The sequence below is a fragment of the Melopsittacus undulatus genome, chromosome 11, assembly GCF_012275295.1.
Source record: "Melopsittacus undulatus isolate bMelUnd1 chromosome 11, bMelUnd1.mat.Z, whole genome shotgun sequence".
In the NCBI taxonomy this organism is placed as follows: domain Eukaryota; kingdom Metazoa; phylum Chordata; class Aves; order Psittaciformes; family Psittaculidae; genus Melopsittacus; species Melopsittacus undulatus.
Window position 1 is genome coordinate 24006131 of NC_047537.1, and position 17715 is coordinate 24023845.

The 17715-nt window shown below is 45.8% G+C and overlaps 1 protein-coding gene across 2 annotated transcripts in view; it reads right to left on the reverse strand.

The window, feature by feature from the left end:
• The window catches only part of RPTOR (regulatory associated protein of MTOR complex 1), a 115158-nt gene that overhangs the window by 34898 nt on the left and 62545 nt on the right, over positions 1 to 17715 (reverse strand). For both annotated transcript variants that reach the window (XM_031054555.2, XM_005140729.3), the window contains exons 14-21: positions 13918 to 13992; positions 13496 to 13561; positions 12689 to 12880; positions 11098 to 11238; positions 9140 to 9257; positions 7741 to 7881; positions 7152 to 7310; positions 1595 to 1713 (exon numbers count right to left, since the gene is read on the reverse strand). In XM_031054555.2, coding sequence (XP_030910415.1) covers positions 1595 to 1713; positions 7152 to 7310; positions 7741 to 7881; positions 9140 to 9257; positions 11098 to 11238; positions 12689 to 12880; positions 13496 to 13561; positions 13918 to 13992 — 1011 coding nt within the window. The remainder of the gene's footprint in view (positions 1 to 1594; positions 1714 to 7151; positions 7311 to 7740; positions 7882 to 9139; positions 9258 to 11097; positions 11239 to 12688; positions 12881 to 13495; positions 13562 to 13917; positions 13993 to 17715) is intronic.

Sequence of the window (17715 nt, forward strand, 5' to 3'; positions counted from 1 at the left end):
TAAGAACCTTTGTAAATGGGAATGCTTCTTTTCTTGTTTTGCAAAACCATTTGAAGAGCTGTTGCCTCAGCCAGGAACAGAGCAGCTGCCTTGGAAGCAGAGCACGAGATGCAGGATACCCAACACTTGAGCCTTTGGACTCCATCCAATACTGAGATATTTAGGCCCAAACTTGTCAGAATCAACACAGAATTTACCAAATCAACCATAACATTCACTGTGGGTACTACAACACAGTGCTCAGGAGTCCTGCTGGTTGAGCAGACCCACACAGTGCTAGTGGAGGCACTGCAGGGCATGGCAGCATCTATGTTAACACTGAGACATCTCCTTCCACTAGTGAGGAGCTAAGTCCTGGAAAAATATTTAACACAGCAAAAGCAGATCTGGTTCCTTTTTATACCCCTTTAATCCCACAGTAGGAGTAACATTTCATTTTGTCTAGAGCCTCAAATATACAAAACTGACATAATTCCATGCATCTAGAGCAGAGGCAGAATCCCGTCCTTTCCTTGTTCACCTTAGACTGGCACCTCCAGCCTGACAGTACTTTGTTGTACACCTGTATCATCAGGGAAGGGCTGACCTTGTTGCCCCACTGTTAATTCTCTATCCCAAACCCCAGACTTCACCAGTCACTGACAAGTATACTTAAAAACAAAGAGTTCAAATAAAACACTCTTTTCTCAATAGAAAACTAGATTTAAAAGCAAGAATCTCTAAGGCAATTAAATGGTAGTGCACAATGCTGGCATCTCTTACTGCAACTTCGGCTGAGAAGCCCAAGTGTGAAGACTGAGGATTATTGACTGCAAATCATCAGTAAGAGAAGTCATCTTGCATTGCAATGGCTCATGGACTTGATGCTGGAGCAACCAGAAAGCATGTGGGGAGGACTGCACTCAGCCAGCTTTCCACCACCACCGACTGGGGCAGGAGGAGAGAGGCAGCTGGTGAGAAGATGTTCTGGGGTGGCCTGGTGCTTTGGTTTGAGGTGGAAGGTGAGGGTGCTTCTATGGCTCCCAGGCTGGCAATTCTGAATCAGCTGTGACGGCAGCCTCCAGGGACATCTTGTCACCCTCGGAGGATGAAATGTGATGAGGATGGTGGTTTAGGTGGATTAGGCCTGGATTGAAGAGGTGAGTAGTGGCAGGGGTGTCTGCATGCTGACTCACATGTACTAGTTCACCTGGGTTGGAGAGCCGTTGTGGCTTCAGTCTGCAGGTCAGTCCCACTTGCATAATCTAAATCAGTTTGCAAACGGATAATTGAATGAGGTATATTTAAGGTTTCTTCCAGGGACTGATCTAGATAAGTAGACTTCTAAACAAGACCTACTGACTAAGCTCTGCACTTGACTCGTATCCTAACCCAACCCCAGGCCCTCCCCCATTGATTTCTTTTACCTGATCAAGAGTTCATATGAGGTTTTATCATCTTGAAACACTAAAAGCTCCTTCTGCAACAGATCCAGACCGAACTGGGCAGAGCCCTCCAGAGCACTCATTCAGCTCAGTCTGCCTACACTTTGCCTAAGCATGAAGAAAATTAACATACAAAACCTCACAGCCACACATGAACACAGGGGGCATACCTTGTAGGCAATACTATTGAGAACCTTCATGGCCAGGTCGGAGACATCAGGGTAGGGGTCAGCAGCCAGGTGAAGGAGCACTCTCCAGATCTGGGTATAAACACTGTTGAAACTCACACCTAAGATAACAAAACACAAAACAAAAAGCAAAGCCCCACAGCACATGATGATCCATCGACTCAAACGCTTTGATCTTATGTGAGAAAACTCATTAGAACTGCAAGCATCACAATGACATCTAAAAAAACATCAAGAGAAGAGCTCAAAAACACCCTCTATGGGTGCTTCATCTCCATGTTGTCTGTGTTTGTGAACCCTGCAAGGGCTTGTAAAATGAAACTCGGAGGAAGCCAAATAAATTAAAGGCTACCTCAATCAGCTTCCATCAAACTGCAGCTTTTCTGGGCTGGAGACGACAAATGGATCATGTCTTTGAGGTTCCTGACCTAAAATGCTAACCAGTACAAACCCACAGTTCCTGGCTTGTACTTGTATTGTTATTTTGATTGCTGTTTTAAGCATTAATACTCACCTTCAACATTCAAGTTTTTATATGCTGTACAAGGTTACCAAGCAGGTAAATGTTAAAACTGAAGCTGTAGCACTGGCACCTTTGTGAAGCAGGAAGTGCAAGTCAGTCCTTCCTATTGACATTTGTATCAAGCCCTCAATTTGTCACTGAATGAGAATATCTGGTGCTTGGTATTTCAGCAGAAGGGACTGACAGATTCAAAGTACAGATCAAATTAACAAGCATTTACCACAACTGACACAATTCTGGGAACATTTTAGCTTGCTGCTTTTAGGTGAATCTTTAAACTGTTCTTTCCTCCAGCCCTCACAGTGCCTAACAGTTGTGACACTGGCAGCTGGGGTTTGAGCCACTTGGACAATACTGAAGTGGCCACGCTAACAAAAAGGGGAACTGACACAGGGATTTCAGATGAGTCACAATCAATGGCAAATGACAGATCAAGCTGTTACTGCAGTTCCTTTCATGTTTCTGGAGGAAACTAAATATAAAGTGTTAAGTTAGAAAAAAAAGGCTCCTTGGTCAACAAGCAGCTTCTCTGCTAAACCCAATGCTCAAACCCATAGAAAAGAGGCTTGGACAGCCCAGATTTAACTCTGGCTGAAGAAGGCAGGTAGCAAGGAGTACAGAGGCTGCACTTCACAGGCTTGTCCTTGTCAGCCAAGGGAGTCTTTCTGGTGCCAGAAAAATTCCCCAGTCTGTGACCAAGCACTCTGAAACACAAAGGCAATAACCTAACTCCATCCTCTCATCTGACCTGCGAGGAAAAGGGTCTCTTACTCAGCCAACTTCCAAAGGACTTTCCAAGCAGTGCCCACTCACAGAGTTTCATGTAGAACTATCACAAAGATTTCTGATGGGACCATTTGAAGATGGGGGCTGCCTACACCACAGACCTCTATAGCTAAACCTAACCTTCCCCACACTGGTGAGATACAGGGCCTGACCACGACACCACAATGGTAAATCCAACCAGGAGAAATGAAGAAGCTGAGAATCTGAAAAAGCAGTAACAACTGTCAAGACACAGCAGAGTCAATAAGCACTGATCTGTCCTGTTTTGTTCATGCCAGCAGAGTACAGAGGCCAAAGGATACAAAATCACGGCACACATGAACTGATCAGAACTGAATGGTGCAGATCCCAGTTCAGGTTTTGGCTTTGGTCACATCAGACAAAAGCCACTGCCTTTTTCAGAAGCTCTTTATCCATGTTTGATTAAAGACAGTATCAGTACACAACAAAGTAAGTCCCTGCTTGGAAGAGGGGTTAGGCCTCCTAACTCTAAAGGATGGTGATACAAAGCTTGTCTCCTCTAGGCTTCTGACCATTTGGGTTTTATTTTTGCAGTTGCCATGTTCATCCTGGAAGTGTCTATCACCAGGGAAAGAGAAAAAAGCAAGAGAGGGAGAGTGATAAAGTGCTACAAGCTGTGGGAGGAAAAAAACCCCACCACCACTGAAACAGCAGCCAGGTAATGACATTGGAGGTTTGCTCAGAGCTCTGCCTCCCACATGAGGTCCTGTGCTGAGCTAGATAAGGACCAATGGGAAATCTGCACGGACTGATTTCTTTTAAAGCCCTTGAAAGACAGTGAAAGGAAAGGGAGGGAAAGGGAGAACAAGAGGGTACCCATTGGATTTTCCAGTGTCTGAGATACCATCTCATTGGTGACGCAGTCATGAAGGGAAAACAAGACCATATTTTATACATCTGAGTGTCACAGGAAAACCAAGTGAAAGCAGAACTGCGCCAGTGCAATTCCTCATGCACCTGCAGCCTTTGAAAAGAACAGAGGGAATTTCGACAAAGGCATCCCAGGCTCTGAGCCGGTGCTCCAAGGACTGGGCCTTTCTTCTGCCATCCTCCCCCCATGGTTAGTGCTGTTCATTACATCGATTCAGCCGAGGGACCCATCTAACACAGCTCCTGTGAAAACCTGAGCACACGTCAGTGGGATAACAGAAGGCAGCAGAGGTGGCAGCAGGAACAGCAGCTTCATTTCATGGAATGGACTAGAATGCAAAAAAACATTCACAAGACGCAAACAAAGAGCTGAGCAAGGGGGACGGGGAGTTAATCTAAGCAGACAGCTCTGTAATTAGTCAGACTGATTCCAAGCCAGTTAAATGGACCTTGCAGCACAGATTTACGTTTACAGAATGATTCCTCTCTGCTAAGAATGTCAAAAATAAATTGCTTGCTTTTACCAGTGACGCTGATTTTCTTTGCACATGCAAAGTTCAATTCAGCAGCAAGCACCATGCAGCGCTCTGAGGACGGGACCTGGCTGAGGTCCTGTGGCCAGGTCACTGAGTAGACTAATGGTAGAACCATGGTGGATGCAAACATGAATGCTAATGGTTTTATTTATCCTTCTTGCTTTGCCAGGTTTTGGCAGCGTTTCTTTCCAATCCCCTGTAAAAAATCACTGCAGTGATTTTAAGCATCCATCTCTAGAAGAAGGTGCAGCCTGTTCCCACCCAGCACAGCAGCAAAACCTGACCAGCTCCTGTGCCTGCAGGGAACAGCAGCTTCAGGCTGCGACGCCGCAAAACACAGTTGAAATCCTTCAGACCAAATGGTACCCAAGGACTCAGGTATCTGCCTCCCATCAACACTCATCCCACCTGCTTTGTAAATGTGTATCCCCCACTTTCCACAAGTGACATAGAAGGTCCTGTGAGAGCCACTCAGATTAAACATCTGAAATCCTGATTGCTCCCTGAACTCTACTTCAGCAGGAGTGGACACAGGCCATTCCCGTCAGGAACACTAAATCAGCATTTCCTGTGCAGCCCTGGCAGTCTGTGAGCTGCTGTCTCTGCACAGGGCCATGCAAAGGGGCTCCTGCAGGCTCTAACACCATTCAAGCAGCCAAGCCTGAGCTTTTTGGTGTTCCAGCAGAGACCAGAAGAAACTCATTAGGAAAAAGAAGGTTCCCTCACAGAGCAGATCCCTCCATGGACGAGGGCTGTCACAGCCAACATGAAAGCAGCCCACCATGAGCAACATCTACATTAAGCTTTCCTTTCCAAAACCCACTCAAATCCCTCTATTTAGCTACTATGCAAGTTACTATTTATCAACACTGGGTGACCAGCTGCTTCTCATTATGTCTGTACATTTCAATATATAGCCTGGTGATAGAGAAGGAGGCTCTACCTGTCCCAGCATCCACTCTCTTACTTGCTGCAGCTCACTGTCCACCTACATCTCTTGTTCTCCTCATCCTTAACTTCTTGCTGTGTTTCTTCGAGGCAGCTCTTCAGGATGGATCCTGTGATGTGGCAAATAGGTTTCTGCCCCCAGCCTCTGCTGGAAAAGAGAGCTATTCCTGGAATTTCATCACTCCTAGATTTATTTTCCTCCTTTGATCATTCCATAATATAATCTTTCCAGCAATGCTCTCTGTAGGACAAAGACTTTAATCATGCAGTTTGGATATGAATAATCAGCCTCAAGGTATGCAAAACCCCCATCTGAATTCCTTCCCTTTTCCTATCTTGAAACTGAACTGAACTGAAAATTTTCAGGACATCAAGATTAATGACTAGCTGTATGGAAAAAGCAGCAAAGCTTAGCTTGGCTTCCCATCGGAACTGACGTCTTTGTTGACTAACCAAAACTGCCTCTTGCCAGCTTGAAAATGTGGGCCAGAAATAAATGTCTCTTCTGGTAACAGGAGTATCCAGGGAGGGAAGAGCCTGCCAGGAAACAACACTCCTGGGCTACAAGACATGTTGCATTTAGGGGATCACTTGGCCTGTTGTTAGCCAAGAAGCCGTTTGGAAACTGATATGAGAAGGAATGGAGAGGTTTTCCTCAAGTTGATGGTAAGAAGTACATTGAACGATGCCAGAAAAGTGGATAGAATGATCCAGAACAATCCCTTTAGCACCATGTTCCTAAAATCACCAGAGAGGAAGAAAGCCCTGAACATCAGTGAATCAACCCAGGCAATGCAAAGTACAGAACACAGCATGAAACTGTGCTTGGAAAAATCTACTTTTATTATTACAGACCAGATTTCTGTTTTGGTTTGAGTCTGCCCAAAGCACCCTTTTTACTGCTCTGCCTCTCAACTACTTGGCAGAGTCATTTCTGCAGAGCCAAATCACCACTGCTCCTTCCAAAAAACAGAGTAGAACAAAACAGTACTTTAGGCAAGACAAGTCTATGACCCAGGTAGATCCTCCCCGAGTCACCCAGCTCCTGCTGGCTGTACAGCTCTATAGTTTAGTGCACACTAAAGATTTAAGGAAAGGGGTTAACCTGAGCCCAGGCTGTGCAGCAGTCACAGCACTACTGAGGGTGGCTGGAGCTGTCAGCACCTTTCCCTGGGGAGCAGGAGAGAGCAGGCTGGGAGATGGGGATCCTTCAGTACATGAGAAAAGCCTGGCTTTCAGCAGGCAAATGCTGGAGGTAATGGGATTCTGTGCAAGTTATGAATTTTAAACACTTCTATAAGCTCTGTCATTTCCAGCTGGATGTGAGCTCTTGACTGAATAGGAATGAGGGAAGCTTTGGAGAACTGCTCGCAGTGTTTGCCTAGGGCTCCCTCACTCATCTCCTGCTCAACTCTAGTTCTTTTCCAATCGTGCCGTACAGCTCTTGTGGGACACGTATGAGCCATCAAGCAGGCACCAGAGTGCACCAGTGGAAATGAAAAGTCAAATTCTAACTTAAGATGGAGATAAATTTCCCTGAATTCTTGTCATGCTTTAGAACATCAGATTTCATCACCTACAGTCAAAAGCAAATGAACTGATCAAGTTTCTAATGAACACATGATTTTAAACTGCCACAGGGGCTCAGGAATTACAATCCCAGAATCCTTCAGCTCTAGAGAGCTGAATCATCATCACTTCTTCCAGAAAACACATAGAGGAAATTAACATTTCTACTGCTAGGAAGAATTCTGTTGGAGTAAGATCTAGCAGGAGCTGAGTTCCAAACTTTCCACGAAAGCAAGCGTGTGAAGAAAGGCAATGCCAAAGAAAGGGCAGCAGAGTCTGTACTCACCTATTAGTGAGTTCAGAGAAGAGTAAGAGCTGACTCGTCTCATCTTGTCAATGGTCTCAAATGAGAGGATGTATTCTTCATTCTCAGGGCTGCCCAAGGTGCTGCTGGCGCTGCTGCTGGTGCTGAGATTCCCAGGAGAAAATGCAACAGAGCTCCCAGCTGCCAAAAGGAAAGAGGGAGATGCTGAAATAAGAACTAGTGAGAATAGGTTTCACCTTGGTAGAACAGCTCTTTCGTAAACCCTGAAACATCCAGTGAAGGTGTAGGCAAATCCACAACATCCCCTTTTAAATACTGAATGTTTAAATACAGAACAAGCATCAAGGGGTCAGAAAAGATTCAGTTAAAAATCCATGTATATTAGCAAGTTGGAAAGCACCTTTTTGGTTCACAAACACTCTGAAAAATCAATGCTAATGACCAGAAAATTGAAACTAGTTATGAGGGGGCTTCTCCTGTAAGCCCTTGGAGCTGGCAGCTGGACAATCTAGGCTGAAGCGCTGCTTTCAGCTCATGTTGTCTGGCACGTGGAATTGCCTGGCTTGTAGGAGGGATGGGGAGAATGAAAGCATTTTGCAATGTCTCTTACATTCTTCATTCAAGCTGAGGTTCTGCAAGGACTTGTTCAGGTTGCGAGCAGTGGTAACTGCACGGATGTTCCCGTAGGAGCTGACGGACCTCAGCCTGGGCGTGCATGGACCATCCCGCACTGGTGTCAAACTCCCACCCTCTGTGGAGGCAAAATCCAGCAATTGGAGATGGAACCAAAGCACCATAACCTTTTGGTTATTTCCCAGCAAATATATCATTAAAATACTATCAATATGAACAGAATGTAGTCATTGCCCATTAGGCTAAACCAGACTGAGGTGTGGCAAAGGATTCTCTGCACACACAAGCACAGAGTGTATGTCTGTGCTGTCCAGGCTGTGATTTTGTCACATCAAATCAAGCCAGGTGAGCTGAGCCCTGCCAGTGCCTGCAGACAACCACGATGACTTTTCCCTCCAGGTCGCTGCTGGGCCACTGCCCAGACACTGTGCTAGGCCCCGTTGCTGCAGCAGACACCATTCAGTAGGCAGCATCTGCAGGCTTCTGTCTGCTTCTGCTCATTATATTTTCAAATTATAAAAAGTGTTCTGAAAATTTGTGTTTCCTGACCAAATTTCAGGCCTGTTTTCAACTTATATTTTGCCCATGAGCTTGTAATTTCCCAAACTCTCTCATTTTCACTCCCAAATACACAAACAGGCTTCAGAGTAGTGGTTTTATTTCACTGCAGAGGCAACTGCAATATGGTGGCGGGGCTGTTGCTTCCACTGCATCCTACTTATAAATACTTCAAGATTCTTTTGGATAAGGAAAGGCAATATAATAACTGCATGTAATGTTTTTTCCTGCAGCAAAAAGGACAAATGGGGAGAACCTTACTTTCCCATATGATTCAGTTATTCAGAAATAGGGAGATTAAACCTCTCATTGCAGAGACAGCACATGGTCTTGTCTCCAAGCTTCCATTGCAGCAGTCTTATTATCCTTCAAGATTTCCAATGCACAGAGCAAAGCTGGTTCTTTGTTACATGGTGAAGCTTCTCACAGAGTCAATGTGACACTCAAGTTTAAGGTATAATTTGAGGGGAGGGAAAGGCTGGTAAGCCTGTGTGCTGCTTTGACAAACAGACTTCAACCTTGATCCAAAGGGAATCCCTTTGAATTGACAGGGTGTTCAGTCTCTGCAGCCTGCTGGTGAGCTCTAGCTGTGTTTTAGATGGAGACTCAGCAGAGGATGCATTTCTGCAGTGCAATATATTATAATGCTAAACAGACATTAGAGCTCCCCACTGTGCCACTCACCTTTATAGTAAAGATGCTGTTTGATAAATCACCACCAGCAAGAATTTCATTGTGTTGAGCAAACTCCTGAAATAAAAGTTCCCAAGCACTTTCAGACTATACATTTCCTACCCACAGGAAGCCAAACTACCTACCTGGGGCAGCTGGAGAAGGGAGAGGGTAATTCTTCTCTTCCTCCATGAACTGCAAGGCAACTGTGCAGAAATTGCTCTCATACTGAACCACCAGGTGACTTAAAGCCACCACCAGCTCCTATGGAAAAAGCAGAAGTGGGTATTTTATGGTTATGTAGGTCAGAAACAATGGAACAAAGGGAAACACAGGACAATATGGTCACTATTATTGATGTTACTGGGTGGCTATCTAGATTAATCATTCTCCCATCACTTCACAGGGATGAAAGCCCTCCTTCAAATCTAATTCTAAGTCTTTTATACCTTAGCAGGCTCCCACTGCTCTCTGATTTTGCCCAATACTGTCAAAGTGATGCAGTGTCACAGGAAATATTGAACTGGTGATGAGCACCCAACTCCCTAAGCTCCCAAGCTCCTGTGATGCCCACACGCAGCGTGGGTCTCTTGCAGAGCAGTGGTGAGCTGAGCTGAGGATCTGTGCCCTCAGCAGCTGTGGCACAGGCAGAGCACTCGTCCTGCAGCCTGTCCTGCATCTGCTCTGAGCTGAAGGAAACAGAATGTGACAAGAGGCCCCTGGGGGCATGGCTCAGCTCTTCCTCCAAGAGCCCCAGGATTTGACTCCTACACTGAACGGCGCAGCCTCGCAACGCCCTGCAGCGTCAATACTATGGTGCTGCCTGCAAGAGATCACCAGCCCCTTCATGTTCATTCTCAGAGCTGCAGCCTGAGAACCTGAATTACCAGGGGAGGGTAGAGAAGGTGAAGCTCAGACCACCAGTTAAGTACCATGTGCCAGGCTCTTGGAAATAGCAAATGGAAGAGGTGGAGAGCTGGCTTTGGTTGCTGCTCTCTGTTCAGAGGACTAATCTCCAAAAGAGAGATTTATGACTCTGAAAGAGCACACAGTGACGTGCAGTTCTCCTGAATTAAACTGATTAAATGCTGGAGCGAGACAACAGAAATTAATCCTCACAATGCTGGTGACAACTGTCAGGGTGTCGATGTTCCAGTAAGTAAACACAAGTGCTAGGACACCTAAGTACACCCACAGAACAATCTAGAATGTCAAAAACTACTTAATGCACTATTGATGTACAATGGAAGGCACATCAGAAGGTGTGATTCTCCAGAACCTGGAGCAGTCTGTCACTGCCCTTATGGCCTCTAAAAGCAGCAAGACCTTGTTACTGAAGAGAGCTCCCAGGTTCTCTCCTCAGCACTCTTGCTCCCTCCCCTTTTCTTCCCCCAGCACAGCCAGATTCCGTGTTTCTAGCAACACTATTACTGTTCCATTCAAAACCTGAGCTCCTGTAACGTCAAATATTGCAATCAGAACAGTAATCAAAAGAAGAGCATTATGAGAAGAGTAGCCCAGCGAGACTTCTCACAGGTTTCTGCACCTGAAAAATATTTCAGTGAAATTGCTCTTCTTCCTTACCCCTGTCTTCACATTCTCTTTAAGTAAAATAACAGGATACTTAAATTCCCACAGAAATCTGAGATTGGTACTCCCATTTCAGGCATTTGCTTAGTGGAATCAAGCTAAATAAGAGGTCCACTGTTAAACAGCAGACACATTTTAATCTTAACAACCATCTTGTCAACACCTGGATACTACAACATGCTCCACTTGTGTTACTCCTGTCACTAGGCTCCTTCTGGAATGTTGTAGTATGAGCACTGAGAAAGGGCAAGTGGATAAAGCAGCACCCAGAAGGCTGCTGCTGGTGACCTCCCTGAGCATGAATGAGTATGAGGCTCAGTGCTGAGCAGAGCCACAGCAGGGGCTGATGCTGCTCTTTCTGCTGGTGGTGTCACTTGTGTGTATCACTTCTCAGCAGTAATGGGAGTTAAAAGACTTCACAACAAAGCAGATACTTCCAAATGAGTCAAGCTCATTGAAGAGTCTATTAAATACTGTATGCTCTGATACCCCTGTGCCACCAGCCCTTCCATACCTTTCGAACCATGGGGCTCCCATCATTGATGAGCTGGGCCAACATCATGGCCACATTATGGTCAATGGTGGTGGAGTGATCGGTCCGTTCAGCAGAGTTGCCCACAAAAGTTCCCAGTGCAAAGACTGCAGCACAGCGAACCTGAGGGACACAAACACTCATTAGTATTTCCCTCATTTCCAACCCAACGTTTGCCAGTGGGATTGTTTTATCCCCACAAAAGGCATCTCTGGAAACCTGGACTACTGTATCAGGTAAATAGTGAGGGTTAAAGGGGAGCCCATGGAGAGTAAAAGCCAAAACAGATTCAGCGGAGCACTGAGTTTTAAGTATTCACAGATGCAGGAGTATATTTAATTTCCCAGAATACTCAGTGACCTTCCCACGGGTGCTTTTTCCAGTTGACGTTGCCTAGAATATTAATTAACAGGAATAAGGTAGATGAGGAGTTACTGCTGGGGTGTGAATCTTTAATAGGAGTTCTGAACTAGAGTCTTTGGCTAAGGGCTTACAGAAAGGTAAAGATGATGGAAAAAAGCAAAGTAGAAAAGAGTAGCTCAAATCAGAATGAACTTTGCCAGATCAAATAAGGAACAGAGAGATCAGATGGTTTGGTGATCTTACAGCTTGCCTGGGCAGAGCCTGCAGACAGTGGGACATGGTGCAATTGGTAACTGCAGGATGTGCTTCATGAAGTAGAAACACCCATCTGGTGTCTCCAAGTGGGTGTGCTGGAAGGATGGGTTAGCCTGGCCTTCACACAAGTGCTTATAAAATGGAGGAAAGATGAGGCCAGGGAAAGGAGGTGGAGGATCATAGAATCCCAGACCAGTTTGGGTTGAAGGGACCTTAAAGCTCAACCAGTTCCAACCCCTGCCACAGGCAGGGACACCTTCCACTGGAGCAGCTGCTCCAAGCCCCTGTGTCCAACCTGGCCCTGAACACTGCAAGGGTTGGGGCAGCCACAGCTTCTCTGGGCACCCTGTGCCATCGCCTCAGCACCTTCACAGGATGCAGGACAGAGCCTGAGTGTAGAAGGGAACCTCATCTTTACTCGCTGCACGTTAGCAGTGGTGTTTATCTCCACGCTGACTTCTCCCATATGCGATGTAATTTCACCAGGGTCTGACAGGCTCTGTCAATCACAGCACAGGAACCACTTCTCTCTTGGAGAGTTTGTCACAAAGGTAGAACACATTGAATTAAAGATGTATTTTCACACATACCAGGAGGACAGCTCTTATGCTTGGGCAAAGAGACCGGAAGGTTTTTTGCAACACACAGTGTGTTTTGGCACCACATTTTTAACAAGCTTCCGATATGCAAGTAAGCAAAAATGATGGTGTTCCGTAACTGTGGAGCCACAATCCCAGGACTCCCAGGCTGTATGAACTCTGCCTGCATTTCTGTGGTTAATTCTCTGGCAGGCCTTTTATGATTTACATCACCCTGAAGAAACAGCCGTGAGATCCTTCTCTGAACCAGATGCAAAGGTAAGGCTCTCAAAGCCCTGGTTTTGCAAGTATTTCCATAGCCCTCTGCCACAATTCTGACAATTCCAATGGTGTTCAGTTGAAAAGTGGGATTTTACCTCAGGAATGGGATCCGAGAGGAGGCTGTAGAGCTTCTCGTGAGCACTGTCCCTCACACCACACCACCTGGCTGAGTCAAAGTTCTGCCAAATGCGGCCCAAACAAATGGCCACCCACTGACGCAGGAGAGGATGTGGATCATTCAGCTGCTCCAGGCAAATAGCAATCAGGTTTCCTTGAAGGCAAGCTTCCTACAACACAAATCAATGCCATTTATTTCGGATGGCAGCTTCCCACCTCATCATCAAAAGAGATTATTTCTGAAGCAGACAGGAAATCGAGAGAAAATAATTATCTGGTGGTTGTATATTGGTTTTGTTATAAAATACCATCTGGAAGCAGCGTGAAGGGAAGGTCAACTATACACGGCTAGAGCTGGTTAAGTAGCTGAGTAACAGAAATGCTTCCTGTAAGGCATAAAGCCTGTTTTTTCCCTTGTTGGAAATACTCCTTGCACCTGTCAGAGCCCCAGGGTTTATAGCTCGCTCCATATCCTTCCCAAGAACTTCACAACAGCCCTCGAGCTCCCACTTGACAGCAACCAGGAACTATTTCTTAGTGCACTGCCTGGAGGAGTACTTGAGTGACTTGTGTCCTTAACCTCCATGTCCAGGTGCCAGGCACATAATGTGTCTGCCACACCTCCAGGTCAATCTTTCTTCTAATCCACACAAAAAGGACATAAAGCAATCTTCTAGTTCAGTTTTCCAGGGCAGGGTTGTGCTTTAATACCTGTTTATCAAAGCCAAGGCACAAAGCAGAGAAGAGGCAGGAGAGAATGGAGGAAAAGAGATGCTGGGACTCACCTGTCCTGTGTTGTAGTTGTTAACAATTACAGCCAGGATAAACGCTGTCATCGTCCTGTGTTCAGCCTTAAAACAACATACAACTCCTTGTTAGCTAGGAAACAGGCCAGAGAACAACTATATTCTGTGCTTTCTGAGATGTGAGATTGTTCTAAGTGCAGTCTGTAGCACTTTAAAGGAACAGGAGAGGGGGAAGCCTGAATTTTCTTATCCTGCAGCCCTGTCAGTAGTTACACTCCATACACTTCATCAGTGTCTTACCCAGCCACTAACTTGGTGATGACCCCCCACAGAGCACAGGGTGCTGTGAGAGGTGGGAGGCAGCCCTGTGGTAGCAGCAGCTGCATCAGAGCAGACCCAGGCAGCCGCAGGCAAGCTAAGCAAGTGCTAGGAGAGGCAGAGTGAAGCTGACTTGTCCTTACAGGCATATACGGGTCTGCCAGAACCGAGAGGAAATACTTGTGTCCGTTGTCCTTCACAAGGTCAGCTTGGCACGACTGAAAAATGAGACAAAGGAAAACACAGTGAGTACTCCAATGCAGGAGTGTTTTCCCTCCAGTGATGGATGAATATTTCATGTCTTCATCATTTTTCTCAAATCTTGTTTTCATTTGAGAAGCAAAATAAGGCACAAGCAACCGAGCCCAGGCAGGAGCAGGGCTGAGAGGGCAGAGCAGTGCAGGAACCCTCTGCCACACCAACGCAACCACAGCAGCGGAGAATGTGCCCTCCTGCTTTGGGGAAGAGTTAAACTTGACATCTCTGCCCTTCATTAAACCTTCCCTGGCATTTGAGAGCGCCACAAGCAAAATCAAGGAGGAATCTGATTTGTCTGTTTCCTTTTATGTTTAACAGAATAAGAATTATTTCCTAGTACATCTTCTAAAAGCCCCTGCTCTAATTCTCCCCTTGATTTCCAATCCCCTCTGGGGGAGGTGGGAGGTGCACTTCAATAGCACAGACAGTCCACTGGTTCCTTCTGTGTCAGTGTCTTTGTGTCATTGAGCAATCTACTCTAGTGGAAGGTGTCCCTGCCTGTGGCAGGGGGTTGGAACTGGATGAGCTGTAAGATGCCTTCCAACCCAAACCAGCCCGGGATTCATAGAATCATAGAATAGTTAGGATTGGAAACGACCTCAAGATCATCCAGTTCCAACCCCCCTGCCATGGGCAGGGACACTTCACACTAAACCATATCACCCAAGGCTTCATCCAACCTGGTCTTGAACACTGCAGCTGATTTTCCAGCTCAGCCTGGCAGCCAGGATGTGAGAGTGTTTTGGGAATGGTCAGTGGACAACTCTTGGACACTGCCACATGCACTAACCCAGCCACACATTTCCCTTACAGCAGCCCACATCACTGAGTGGCTACCAGTCAATCCATAAGGAGTGGGGGGATGGAGGAAGAATTATTCACTCTTCAGATATTCATTCTCTATATTCAGCCCAACCCTCTGTCTACACAGGGGTAGATTTTGACAAGAAGATTTCAACTCATCTACACAAATGAGAGCCGTTACTGTTTTATTTGGTCAAGTGCTGACATGTATTACAGCGGTGCAACAGGAGCATGTAGCAGCACAATCTCCTACTACACACAAACACTGCAGAGCAACTCCACTGTCTCTAAAAGGAGAATATTGCAGGTTTTCCTGGGGTAGTATCAGCCAGGAAGCACGTGGCACACCCATGGTTTTGCTAACACACCAACTCAGCCTTCAGGTTGACATATTAGGGTCAAACTGAGAGAAGACATACTACAGAAATGGAAATTTAAGGGAAGAAATACCGGCTTGGCAGCCAGCTCCCCAGTAATGGTGGTTCTATTGTATGCTTCACACCAGAGACAGGATCATGTATATTTTATCAGATGTAGAAGGTGAAGGAGGAAACTAATTGTTGAAAGGAGGGGGGATGGCAAGATAGAGATGCAAGAGAGTATCTTATTGCTGAAGGGAGCGAAGACGCTGGCTCTGGCAGACCAAAGAGCAGAGGGGATGGACTGATGCCAGGCTGCAGCTCCAAGAGGCTTTCCTGACTTCTGTGTAATGCAGCACAAAACCCAGCCTTCTTTCCCCCCCACTTTTCCCTCTCAGTGTGAACACTGTTTCTTACAAAACCCAATCTCTTCATGGCAATGCATGCAAATGGAAGGCTGCCCATCTTCACTGTGCGTTTATTGTGCTGCCACTGGTACCCGAGTACCTGAGGCTCGAGGGTGGGAGGCAGCATCTATGCAGACAGCAGACTCTCTCCAGCCTTCCCTGCTGGATCCTGGCAAAAGCATGGAGAGCCAGCATCAACAACACCTCCTCCTCAAGGAATAAGCAGCTACACTTGTGAATAATACTACAACGTGACCAAAACAAGCTGCAGCTTGGTGTGAAAGTTCAGAACTTACATAAAATAGGACATTCCCAGCACTGGGGAGGAATGAGAGCACAGATCTCCTCTTTCTCCTTCATATAACACGTGCTGTTTAACTCATCCCTAAAAACCTCATCAGTTCCTGGAATGCAGCAGCATTGACAGCTTAAGGTGGCCTGGGTGACCACAATGGCCAGTAACACCCCCCAGGTGGGCACATTATGGGATTACCAGGGAATACTTAACCCGAACATCTGTTCTAACTGCAAGATCAGAAATGGTAGCCACACATCTGGCAAGCAAGAATACTATTTCTGTCACTCCACTGCATTAAAAAGCATGGGAAAGTTTGTTTTCAGCCAATTCTCTGGAGTGGCAAGATCTCTTTTTCACTGTCCCACTTTAGCAATATTCACATTTGCAGTTCTCTTTAATGTGCAGATTTTTGGGTCTTGCTTAAATTCCTGACTATGATCCTTATTACAAGCAGGGAGATTTTTTTCCCCTTTAAAATCAAGTATTTCGGATTCAGAAGGTGCTGTTTACCAAACATTACCTATGAAGCCTACAGAAGACTCTTGAACTTGGGAACCACACACCATGCTCACTATGATTCTGGCTTCTGTTAAATGTGTTTGAAACTGAATTTGTTTCCAACATGGATTGGCAAACCTTGCGTCATCAGAGAGGGAGAAGACACATCTGTATTGACATTGAGCATACAAGAAGAAACTATTCTTTTTGCTTTTATGACAACATACTTGCTCCCTGTATGCTCTGACAGCTCAAGATGCTGCATGCCCTCTCCCTTGGCAGCACCCATTGTGCTGTCCTGGAGCTGCCCTCTCCTCCCTTCTCCCTTCCACCACTTGGCTGTGGAGCTAGAGAGTGAAATAATGCAGAAAATCCAAATCCAAAGTTTAAGAGGCTAAAAAATGGGGGAGGCACCAGCACAGAGCACAGGAGGGAAAAACACTCATGGTGGCAGGAGGGGAAAGAGCCCTCTTGATCAGCTTCCCCATGGGAAAGGGTGACGGATGGTGTGACACACCATGTACATTATACATGAGTCTACTCAGAAACCTACCTGGGGCTGAAGCATCAGCTGCAGAAAGGCATGCATCAAAAATAAGCTTTTCAAGAGTAGCTCAAAGATGAATAGTTTTCATTTTCTTTGCTTTCCAAAATCCTCTTAAGATGTTAATGAAAATGTATTTATAAAAGTAAACCTGACAATGCCAGATCAACATGGGGTAAATCTCCAACACCAGCAGAATTATTCTCCATACTGAAATATGGAAACACGGAAGAAAGATCACAAAAATAACCCCTCAAATAGGCAAGATCCAACGTATGCGAAGAGCTCAGACCCTTTCACATCACTTACAACCATGCCTGCTATTAACTGTGTGCACCGCTCCTCATAGTTTTATACTGTTCAACTAATTGCACCCACAAACCACCTAGTCATACATGTAACTGTACAAATTCACCAGCAATTACTTACCTGCTTTATTATGTATTTTAAACCCCACAACCAGAGCTCTGGCTAAGGCCATCCTTCAAAAATCAGGGCTCATCCCGAAAGGTACAAAATATTGCCAAGAAGACCAGAATCATGGAGCCATGCTAGAAATAACCTGTGCTCTGGGGGGTGAATACTGCTCTGCCAACCATTTACAATGCATCAGCACATGCATTCATTTATAAATCCTGTTCCAAGTCCAAAGTCATCAAAAATTACTGCTCTTTCTAGAAAATATCTGTCTGAATACTGAAGTGATACAGAATCACAGAATCCCAGCCTGGTTTGGGTTGAAGGGACCTTAAAGCTCCTCCAGCTCCAACCAT